General features: G+C 37.3%; 1 protein-coding gene across 1 annotated transcript; it reads left to right on the top strand.

The window, feature by feature from the left end:
• The first annotated feature begins 3,041 nt into the window (after positions 1-3,041).
• On the top strand, positions 3,042-10,630 carry LOC128174778 (uncharacterized). The gene is made up of 3 exons (XM_052840238.1): positions 3,042-3,128; positions 9,754-9,999; positions 10,110-10,630. Exons 1-3 carry the CDS (start codon positions 3,042-3,044, stop codon positions 10,191-10,193), a joined length of 417 nt encoding a protein of 138 aa, XP_052696198.1. The 3' UTR covers positions 10,194-10,630.
• The last annotated feature ends 2,251 nt before the right edge of the window (positions 10,631-12,881 follow it).

The following is a 12,881-nucleotide window of genomic DNA, read 5'->3' as shown; positions in this document are numbered from 1 at the left end:
GACGTCCCTCCATTCGGCTCACACAAGTACTCCGAGCTCCAGTGGCACACACCACAACTCTGTGGCCGGGAGAATACATTGAGGTCAACCTTCCCGACAATATGACTAGTCCGGTTGAGTACAACACATTTTCGCTGGAGCCCACATCATGTCAGAGTTCTACAACAAATTGGCCCCGTCCTTCATTTATAGAGAGTGTAGCAGGAAAAGTACGGATTGCAAATTTGTCAAATGATCCTTGTACCATTAAAAGAAACCAGCACTTGTGCCTAGTGAGATCCACTTTCTCCCCGGATGTTTCTCCATATGAAAGCACTACGCCTGACCCAAAGCTCAGCACAAAAGACAGCAAAAAATCAACCACACATTTTGCTGCAGTCAACCTTGACCCTGATAATACCCTTTCTCGCGAAATGAAAGCACAGGTCAAACAGACTCTCGACACATACGATGAGGTGTTTAATCCGGATTTTAAAGGTTACAATTGTGCCAGTGGTCCACTCAAGGCTGTTAATATGGTGCCAGTCCAACCTCCTCAAAGAAAGGGACGCTTACCTCAATACAATAATCAACTTCTTTCAACACTTCATGACAAATTTGACGAGTTGGAGGCATGTGGTGTCTTCACTAGGCCAGAGGTTGTGAAAGTCAATCTCGAGTATGTACACCCATTAGTCCTAGTCAAATGTTGGGAGATACAGCAAGCCCCAGCCATCGCTTATGCCTGACGTAGATTCGACTATCCGACAAATTGCTCAGTGGAGATATATTGCAATAACAAACATTACACAGGCATTTTATCAAATCCCTCTGGCAAAAGAGTCCATGAAGTACTGCGGTATGGTAACCCCCTTTCGTGGCGTCAGAGTTTACGCTCGTTCCGCAATGGGTATGCCTGGCTCAGAGACCATTTTAGAGGAGCTGACCTGTAGAGTTCTGGGTGACTTAGTCCAGGAAGGTGTAGTTGCTAAGTTAGCCGATGATCTGTACTGTGGTGGATCTACCCCTATAGACCTCCTTAAAAATTCCACAAGGACTCTTCAAGCTCTACAGAGAAATGGCCTTAACTTATCTGCATCAAAAACCGTGATCACTCCAAAGGAAACCAAAATCTTTTGGTGGATATGACGTGAAGGCACTCTTCGTGCAAGCTCTCACCGAATTGCTGCGTTAGCCAACTGTCAAGCCCCATCTACTGTCAGTGGCTTGAGGTCATTTATTGGTGCTTTCAAAGTCCTTGGACGTGTCTTAAAAGGATGCTCACAGGTCATTCTCCTTAAGATACCGCCACTTCTGGCAAGGACTCTAATGACAAAATTCAGTGGACTGAAGATCTCCATAACCACTTTGAAAAGGCCCAGAAAAGTCCCTCATCCAATCAGACAATTACTCTACCGCAAGCTTCAGACCAGGCGACCGTTTCACTAACAATTCTTAGATTGTAAACGTAGGAGTACACTTACGATTTCCGGACGTGCACGTATCCGAGCGCTTCACTAAACCTATCGTAAACGTAGCACTTACGATTTGCGAGACACGTCCAACTTTGCGGAACTCCTCTGTCAACGGAGGTATTTTCTACACCAAGCAGACGTAAACAATCTTTGACAGATGACACGATCCGCGAAATGGACGACAATTTTTGCAAAGCGAACTGGACAGAGGAGTCCATCAGTATACTGGTGGATCTTGTTACAGATCCCGAGCGATGAGCTGTAATTCTCGGGAAATTCAGCCCATCGCTCACTGTCCAAAAGAAACAGCGGGTCTAGGAGGAAATTGTTGAGTGGTACTTTAAAAAAAAATACAATACAGTCATATCGGACGTAGTACCGATATGATAATTGTGAAAATATATGTCTGCATGTATGTAAAATAATGTATGCTAGTATACCTCTCAAATTTTTCATCGTATGATTTTTTTCTCTGTAAATGTAAATATCTGACAATAACTTTTTTTTCCATTGATATACAGCTCAGTTAAAATTTAGATAAAATTTAATAAACGTTATTATAATTGTTTAGTGACAAAATAGTGAATGAGGATATCAATTAAATCATGGACACTGTGTATTAATTTTAATATTGTAATGTTTTGAATGTATGCATTATACACACTCTCTCTCTCTTTTTCTCTCTCTCTTTACTGCATACCTAATCATCGAGCGAACATTGTCAATGTGTAATTTAATAAAAAAAAAATAAAAAAGGTGAAAAAAATAAAAGTAAATAGATTTTTTGGTGAGTAATGTCTTTGTACAATGAATCATAGTAGTTGACACTAACACATTTCTGTGACTGCATGTTGTATTTTTCCTCCGTGTGTACATTTAATGGGAGATATAATGGCAGATAACTCTAAATATACATAGTTTAAGTCGGACTCGGTCTTCAGTAAATTTATTCACCTGTGTGCAAGCTGATAGTGCATGGCTCCTGTGGGTGTCCGGCTCAGCGTCCTCTCTAACAAGATCTATGAGACGGAAAAGAAATTCCCTTGGTAGACGATACCGTTCGATCACCTCCGTGTCATTCAGAAAGTCTAAGGGGTTTGTCCTCGAAAAACACGAAACACGTTCTCTTCTTATTAATTTTCTCTGCTCGTCGTCTGCTAATAAAAACACGGCGGCCATTTTTATTTGTTTACGTGCACGTAAATCAATTTACGAGTGCCTCTGGCTGCTCGTAGACTTAAGAGCAACTTCCATCGTAACTCGCAACTCGCAACTTTTAGTGAAACGCACTCACGTGCTACGTTTACGTCTACGTTTACGATCTACGATACGTTAGTGAAACGGTCGCCAGATGTGGATAGTCACTGACGGTGCTCTGCGTAGTGGAGGACTTGGGGCTACACTCTACATAAAACGCAATGACAAAATTTACCTCTCTGGATTTTTCAGTGCTAAGCTCCGAGCTAATCAGCATACATGGCTGCCCTGTGAGGTCGAAGCACTTTCAATATCAGCAGCTGTAAAGCATTTTAGTCCATACATTGTACAGTCGTCACTAAACGCCTGTGTTCTCACCGATAGTAAGCCATGTGTGCAGGCCTTCGAGAAAATGTGCCGTGGCGAATGTTCTACGAGCCCACGTGTATCAACAATCCTGTCAACTGTGACCAGGTTGTAAGTATCTTTTGCGCCATGTGTCTGGTGCGGCTATATAACCAACAGATTTCAGCAGTCGAAATGCTCCCGCTTGTGATGATCCCTGATGCCAAATCTGTTCCTTTGTTAACACTACCGCCCAGTCAGTTGTTCAACGAGTAACCACTGAGGATATAGAGGAGGGGAGAGCCAACATGTCATTTACCACAAGAACCTCGTGGCTTGCCATCCAACAAAACTGTCCTGACCTGAGACGTACACATGCACACCTTTTGCACGGCACAGGACCATCCAAAAAGTTAACAAATGTTCGGGATGTCAAGCGTTATTTACAGCATGCAGCCATTGCCAAGGATGGGTTATTGGTAGTCAAACATAATATACCATTCCACCCAACACAGGAGTGCATTATCGTTCCTCGCAGCGTTCTCGACGGCCTCCTTACTTCTATACACATTTCATTTAACAATCCATCTCTTAATCAACTAATAAAAGTGGTAAATAGTTTCTTCTTTGCACTTGACATGGGCAAAACTATTAACAACACCTCAGACAAGTGTCATCAGTGCACTGCATTGAAAAGTACACCTAAATTTCAACCAGAACACTCTTTAAGTCAACCACCTGACAAAGTTGGCTATTTGTTTGCAGTTGATGCCCTTAAGCGAGAACGCCAACTCGTACTGGTTCTGCGTGAGTACATAACTTTCTATACACGGACGTTACTCATTGAAAATGAACGCCATGAAACACTTCGGGAAGGACTTCTCATTTTGTGTTTAGAGCTACTACCGGTAGATGGCCCATTTGCTGTAATCCGGACAGACCCTGCACCTGGATTTATGCATAAGTCAACGAAAAACTCTAAGCCAAGCATCGCATATCCATTGAAGTGGGGCGTATAAAGATCATCAATGAAAACCCCGTAGCAGAGCGAGCAATACAGGAACTAGAATCGGAAATCTTGCGTTATGATCCAATGTGTCGCACAATTACTCCATTGTCTTTGTGTTTAATTACCTCTCGACTGAATACACGAATTAGAAGTAGAGGACTCTCTGCCAAGAAGATGTAGACCCATCGTGACCAGTTCTCGCATGATCAGATCCCTGTGGACGATGAGCTCATTAAGCTCGATAATCACCCGCACAGTCAGGCCTCTAAACAACCCGGAAAGAGCAGTGCCCCTGGATGTCGGAGCAAAATTGGTGACTTGGTGAACGTATATTGTGACCGTAATAAATCAAAAACCAGAGACAGGTACATGTATATCGTAATATCTTGCGATGGCGACTGGCGACATATTGGTAAGTTTAGTGGCTTCCAGCTCCGACGAACAGCTTATCGTGTTAAAGACAGTGATTGCTACTTAGTACCATCGCAGGAAATACGTCAAGACAGTGTTCCGATCAACCTACCCTCTTACGATGAGTGTGATGAGTCGCCTCGTGAATCGATGGACTTGGAAAACAACTAAACCAATCCAACATACCACTCACCACCAACAATACCTACTATTCTCTCCATTTCATCCCTCATCACCTGCAGATAAACTCACAGAACCACTTAGCTGCAGGTCTTTAGCTCCCGGTCTGAAAAAATTCGGATGGACGACCTGGGAGCTACAGTGCCTACCATAGTAAAAAACTGCAATTTACGCCGCAAGAAATTGCGCTAGTTTTGGACTGATTTACCTTATTTTCACACAAATTCTTTGAAAACAAAAAGTAACATTAAATTCTTCAGACAATTTACTACTGATATTGTTACTTAACTTGCCTCCGACTTTCTTTGAAACATGCTAACCGACCTCGGAAATAAAGTATATTAATTCACGTCGAGATCGAAAGTCGCCATTTTTACATGTAAACAAACTTCACCACTTCACTTTACAGGGCTGGTGATCGTGTTTAAAAGAATATCAGAGGCAAGTAAAGTGACGATATTTGTAGTAAAATGTCCGAGGAATTTTTTGGAATTAAGCATTTGTACAAAATATGTTCGGAAATGAGATTAATCAGTCTAAAACTAGCGCATTTTTTGTGCGCCGTAAATTGCAGTTTTTAGCCGGGCTCTGCTGAGTCCTGGCTATAGGCAGGCAAATCGCCAATGTTACTATAAATAGCACAAGTAAACAAAAAACCAAACAGCGTCAAGGTAAAGCTTTCGCTATACCAAAAAGTTACACAAAGAGCCACGTTTTGTCAAAAGTGTTGGCATTTTGTTTCTTTTTTTAAAATTTCGAATGAATTGTCTATCTTTTTTAGTTTTCTTATTAATACATTACTATGCATTTTTGACACATACAATGCGCATGAATTTCCATGAACTACTTTGCTGCGCGATGAAGAAATGGGGATTGAATATATAATGCTTGTTGCAAAATTCAAGGCAGCAACTGTTGTACTTTTTAACTTCTAATAGACAGACATATTTTTTGTTTATAGCCGCTTACAAAATTTGGTCGCTCTCTGATGCTTTGCCGACTTTAAAAGCATGAGAGAGAGAGAGAGAGAGAGAGAGAGAGATTTTCAGTCTTTTCTACACAATATGCATAAAGACACACCAAAAGAGCCCGGCTTTCAGTACTTCAGGACTTTGATTTACTATGGGAGGCACTGTAGCTCCCAGGTCGTCCATCCGAATTTTTTCAGACCGGGAGCTACAGACCTGCAGCTAAGAACCACTAGTTTCTGAGATAACACACCCTGACAGTGCCGCCGCTTTACCATATACTCGCAATGATGATGACCTGCAATCTAGACCAACCCGTGAACGTCACCCATCGAAGTGGTAATCTGACTATGTTTGTGATTAAACCGTTTGATTAAACCGTGTGATTTGTGTGTGGGGCGTAATAATCCCCTTTTAAGTGTTAATTCTTGACATATGTCAAAATTCAGTTTACGTTGTCATTGCATAAAGAATTTTGTATGATTAACAGTACCTTTATTGCATTTAGTATTTTTACATTTGTATAAAAGAAAGAAACAGATAAAAAAATGGTGACACCCTTATGTTAAAAAACATGTACTCCGGGTTTGCAGAGTGTGACCCGTAGGGTTTTGTGTTTATATTTTTGTCTGTCATTCTCCGCCTGTTTTCCGGTTTGATAAATACTGCGTTAATACCTGTGTGTTTGTTGCTGAGTTGGATATACATTAACTGGCGCATGACACAAGCCTTTTTTAATTAACAAATAATTATAAAGAAAAAATATATATTTTGCAAAATGTGAGATGTATTTAATTTTTGTATATGTAATGGTTAATAGTCAATAAAGAAACGTGATAGCTTCTTTTACCATTCAGGGACATTATGACTTCAAACCCTTTCCATGCTTCATTGGTTATTTAATATTAGTGATATACAGTGAATGGTGGTATATGAAATAAACATTTTATACAGAAAACAACCGGTTTTACTAAACATTCAGAGAAATCTTTTACTACAATTGGTTAAACCAGTTACTAAGGTTGAAATAAAAGCATTATGAAAAAAAGTGGGTTTATATTAAGGTGGCTCACTACACATTGAAATATTTTCTCAAATCAACCGAAAAGTGCTTAATCATGATAAATATCATAATGGATAAGAAGATATTTCAGTCAAATAGGCAAAAAATGTGCAATATTTGATGAAAAATTGCATTTTTGATAATTTAATTTAGTAAACGCAAAAGCTCCAGGCGGATTCGTATTCATGATTTGCGGTTCAGAAGCACAATACTTTTACCACTGAGCTACGACGCTATACTACCCAATCGAACGGTATACATGTAAATAGTTTAACTAAACATTTATATCGCCATCGTATGACTTAGTGTCTTAAAAGGTACAAGTCTGGGTGTAGTGAAGTACCTTAATACATTAATCTGGGTTTTAAAAATGTGAAGATTTTTGTGTTTTGTAACAAGATAAGGAGGTGGATGTAGCGACATTGCAGAAAAAATACCTAACGCCGGTTATGTAATTTTTTTTTGCAATGATCGCTACCTTCATAACCCGAATAAATTATCAAAGAAAGTATTTTATTGTTTATATTAACATTTTTCTTTTTGCTAATTGATAATTTGATTATGGAAAGTAAGTAAAATTCACTAAAACACTGTTATTGTAGGTTAGTACGTTAGCTAATAGCTAACAGCCAAATCGTCTTCTGTTAGAATTTAAGCCTAACATCGTCATGATTTTTCGTGCAGTCCGTGATTTTTTTTAGGTCGTTGAAGGTTTGGACTAATCGATAAACAGGGCGTGTCGATATCTTTTCCATCAGTTTCTTGTCAGTTTTAGCCGGGGACGTGTAGATTTCAGTCTGGCTGTTTCTATAAAGCTATGAATTAACTATAAGTTTCCGTAAGAAATACGGGAGAAATACTTGGTAGATGTAAATATATCATTAAGCTTTCAATTGCAACTTCTTCAAAGGTTCTAATACGAGTTGAACAACTGCTCTCAGCTGTAAAACTTCCTGAAATGACTGATAGTTCTTGTGAATTTTTAATATGAATATTAATGCATGTCTTTTTAAAACACTAACTAGTTAAATAACAAGAGGCCCAATGGTCCACATCGCTCACCTGAGCAACACTGGCTTAATATGGGCGTTCAAACAATACTGTGCCATGTGGCCCCTCGGTAGCTTAACCATAAATGAATATCCGAATTTTACACTTATTTTTGCTTATACCTAATCTTTGACATATTTACATTTATGGAATACATGTACCATTTTTACCGAAAATAAGATCATATGCAATATCTATACTACTATATTAAAATAATAGACTCGAACTTTTGGGCTTTAATACCGAGAAATCGGAAGAGTACTGTCTTTTGTTTTTCCTATTTAAAACATCATGGGTACTTGAAGATTACCAATTTATTTTAATTTTTTCTAAATCAAGCTTTGATTATTAATAATCAACCAACATTCCTTTAAAAATACCGGAACTTATCTGGATTTTTGTATTTTACAATATTTCGCATACGCATTACATTCACGCTAAATCACGGGAGGCTAAGTTTACGTTTCGTCAATATCACATTTGCATGGATAAACTCAGAAACGATAATACAAATACGTGTAAATTTTCATTGAACATTTGCTATCTATTATGTTTATCAAGGAAAATACAAGAGATAACTCTCAGTGCGTTTAATATGAAAAATCCCGAAAGTTCCGAATTTCAACATGGTGTGTAAATTTGAAGCGAGTAAAAACGTTGGTGAAAAAGTGTTGAATTCTTCATTAACATGAATTTATTTTTTAGATGAAAAGTATTTACAGCCTCAAAATGGTTTGTTATGAATAATTTGACTGTCATTTTCAATGCAGTTTCATTAATTTTCTCCAAAACCGTTTCGGAGCGATTCTGCAATTTTTTGCTACATTACGGGTATATGAGAGGCATTTTAACTGCGGTGAAGGCCTGTCCCGAGACACAGATTATTCTAACTACATGTATGTAGAGTGTAGTGAAATTAATAGCATTATTATAGGCTTAACAGCAGCTTAAAGCTTGATTATGTAAATGTCAACAATAAGGTGTGTATCTATTTCTTGAATGTTCGATATCATATGCAATATAAAAAAAATTCTATATGTTAAAGAAGAAAAATGTACCTCAATGCACCAGAAAGATTGCGCTCAATTCCTCAAATTAAAAACATTAAAAATTTAATTGGCCTTCTCCATTATAAACGATTTTCGTTTACCAGGCATGAATTCATTTCATATGACGTTTCATATCCAAACTCACTTGACTGATGAATAAACATAACTGAAAAATGTTGTCACATGTTAAAGAGTTATACTTGAAATTATGTATTGGCAGGCATGTCGCTCTTTTGTACAAATTATTTTCAGCTTTATTGATAAACAACAAATGTCCACAAACAAAGATGATTTTTCGTTGCAATATTTTTTTAAGAACACCGATAATGCTTTTACCTGTATCCTCAAAATAATAATGTGTCAGGACTACGGAAACTGTTTAAAAGACGTCGTTTTCATTTACTTATGTTTGAAAAAAATATCAAAAATTTGTGTTGATTTTATGCAATTCATTGTTGAAGAAGGGGCATAAGAAACTAAAGCATGACATCTGCTTTGTGTACAAACATACAGTAGCATTGTGCGCAAAGCTCTGTATCTTGCTTATAACCCGCAGCTTAACTCCCAGGTAAATAAATAGAAAATTGTAAATAATTAAAACAAGAGAAAAATGCACTAAAACAAGGAAAAAAACAACTAATGCCCTTGCAGCACTGGAATAGCATAGGCGAGACATTGAGGTATATACTAAATAAAATTATAGTTTTTTATTTCCATTTTGTATTAAGTCGGACATGTAATTTCAACAGACTGAATAAAGTCCCTCTAGCTATAGGAGCATGTACAGTACAGAATAATACACAGAAACAATGACAATACTGGTATTTATAAGTTTGAATATAATGAAATTGCATACTGCATGGTTCCTTTTGCATATATAATGCATGATTCCTTTTGCATATGTAAATTTTGAAGAAATGTATTAATTATGCACTAAACCCTTATTATCGGCTAATATGTAATAATATACAATAACATACTAAATTTATAAATTTGCATTTATATTCTTTCATTTTATATTTTTTAGAGAAGAGTTGATGCACTCTCCCCTACTGAGATGAAGGAAACTCCAATAGGAGTTGTCGAGGAGAATCAAGGGTACTTGTTTGCTATTCTGGGCTCCAGCAACAAGGAACCACAGCAACCTGAAGGTCCTGGGCCTTCGCAGTCACAACCGTCTTGGTGTGTCTGCAATTTTTGTAAGGAAATGCCAACTCAGAGGGAACGACTGTGTTGTCAAAATGATCCGGAGAGTTGCATTTCTAGACTACCTGTAAGTGGATTATTTTGTCACCAAAATTAAAAAGTAATGAAACTTTTTACAAGTTGTTACAATCATAAATCATTCACATGTATCAGTATAATGTTTTATGTCATCAATAGGATTTCAGAGTTCTTATGCTCGATGAGGCTGTCCTGGCTGTAGCCAGACTTTACCGGCAGGATATCCTGGCATGGATGCAATAATGTTTAATTTGTAGAAATAATAGGTATCTTACGAACATTCAGGGAAACTGGAGTCGAAACATGGGTATAAGCGTAGATCGTAATAATAAGAAACTGAGGCAACCAAAATTGACAGGAATGTAAAAAGCAAGAGAAGATCGCCAATATACGATGCCATGATTTTCCCGCAATTCTTAGTAAATATAACAACCTCAGTACATGTATTTTAATTGAACCTCAACATTCAGTTTTTCATTACGAAATATGTTTGCTGTCATATATAACATGTCATTCGAAAATGCAAACCAAATACCAATAAATTAATAACATTGGTTGCATATTATGAGTGTATGAGTACTGGATCAGACAATGGTTGCCATTATAAAGAGAAACAAAGGCCCATGACGAATAAACAATGGTTGACGTATACCGGTCTCTACTAGCGAATGAGTAGCGGATGCCACTTGTCGTTAGTTTTCATAAGCATTAAAGCGAGATGGCAACGCTTTTGTTTAAAATTGTATTTCCTTGTTTGCACAACTACCTTTTAAAGAACAATTCATCATAAAGTTATAGATCAATAGCGTTGCGTCTGAAAAGAGGAAATGCCATTTTAAAAGTATTTTAAATGCTTCTGTTCTGTGGCTAAATTACACGGTAACGAATATCAAAACAGGAGTGGATTCTTGGATAACATTAAATATTTTATGTTTACTTTGTTTTTTTCCTGGCGAAAATTCGAATAATGAAAATCGATGAAATCCTATATTTATTTTATAATATAGAAAACAATGAAAAAAGCTAGCCTTTACCTAGTCCTGTTATAAATACCCGTACGGAAAAAAAATCCACCCTGACTTAAGGCGGACAGAAGGAGGAATTTAATAGTCGGACTCCGTCTTTTATTCCTGTGAATGCATTGTAAATGTTACAGATTCAGGGTGGAATCAGGGCGGTATATGGCTCGAAATATTTAAATGAGATAAAACGTATTCCGTGTAAATAAAATCCACCTAAACACGTCTAATAACCTGGGAAAGATTCCTCCTAATCAAAGTTGGATGAATTCCGCTTTTGACGTAAAAGGATTCCGCCTTGGATATTCAGGGAATCCATAATCATAATAAGGGGGAATCCGCCTTAATTTAAGGTGGAATCTTCCTTAAAATAAGGTGGAATCCGCTTTAAAATAAGATGGAAGCCGCCTTTTTATCCGCCTTACCATGATAAGGCGGACTCCACCTTTAACACTTCTTGACCTGTGATTTTTGTAAAAACGGTGGGTAGGGGTAGATTCATAGTCTGTCTCAAATACTTTATTCCTGAAATATGCTCAGTGTTCCAGACCCTGTAATTTCTGGGGGGGGGGGGGGGGGGGGGGGGGGTTATTCCTTGAACACATCATATTTATACATGTATCACAACCAAAAATTAAAATATCTTACTAGTTAACTTGATTTCTTTTTATTTTCATTAACATTTTCCAATATTAAGTACAGCTCTTTGTAAGAACCAGGCAGAAACATAGATGACTGATTCATAATAGTTAAATTGTTTGTAAAAATTGGTACAAACACATTAAAATACATCTATATGAATATTTTTTCTTAAATATAATTTGATTCTGTGGATTGGTTTTTAAAAAAATGAACTCAACGAAAACCATAGTTGCTGATTCAGTCTACAGTTTCTATTGTATAGTGGTTACACATTTAAGGTTTGTTTCTAAAAATCCTACATTTCCCAAGTACAGTACCGTCAACGCGGATCCCGTATTTGACCGCACTCCCCCCGCGGTTATTTAATCCTTTCCGCGTTACACCATCGCGGTTAATTCATCGCGGTCCTCGCTGCAGCCATGTTTAAACCGCGGCGGTGTGGCCTTCCGTTGTACAAGGTGATCGGAGATTTTTACCTGTATGCTATTAGACAATTAGACGGCCACCTAACACTGAGAGTCATTCTATACTAGCCATGTCTGATGTATTGTTTTCATTTCACACATTAAAATGATTACGTATTTTAAATGCACGTTTTCAAAACTCCTTATCGATTATTTTAGAGATATTTAATTAAAGAATCATCTGCACCCGTAATAATTTTCATGTAACTGTTGATATACCTATTATTTCAAAAATATTTAGTCATTTTTATAATGTAATCTACATGACAGAGAGGGTTAGAACTATAAAACATTATTTTTCGATTTTTTAATGATTTTAAACATTTCCGACTACAAAAATGTTTTAATCCATATCAGTTTGTAGCTCGTTTTACGGCACTCTCTTCATGCTCAAGACAATTAATCTAGTCCGTGACAGGCACATGCTACACGGAGAACGTTTACCTACGGTCAACGGCATGATATGAAAATTTTACTCAACCCTTAAAATACTAAATTATATTGACATAATTTTATGTGAGTTCAATATGAAGCTACAACACAAATGTACATGTAGTATCAGCTGCGAATACCGTTTTTCGTAACCGCCCCTCCACCTCTTCAACGTTTTAATGACTGTGAAAGTACATGTAAATTGTACTTGACTTTAGTCCCAATTGTTTAACATAAAGGTGTGAAACCATCGCATTGACGGGAAATCACTCTACGCTTATATGCACAGAATACACTGGTACATGTACATATGAGACAGGTGGATAATCCGTGTAACGAGTGACCATCAGGAATTTCATTTGTTTTTCAAACAA

The sequence above is a fragment of the Crassostrea angulata genome, chromosome 2 (genome assembly GCF_025612915.1).
Source record: "Crassostrea angulata isolate pt1a10 chromosome 2, ASM2561291v2, whole genome shotgun sequence".
Classification (NCBI taxonomy): Eukaryota; Metazoa; Mollusca; class Bivalvia; order Ostreida; family Ostreidae; genus Magallana; species Magallana angulata.
The sequence above is the reverse complement of the archived record's forward strand: the minus strand, read 5'-3'. Positions and strand labels throughout refer to the sequence as shown.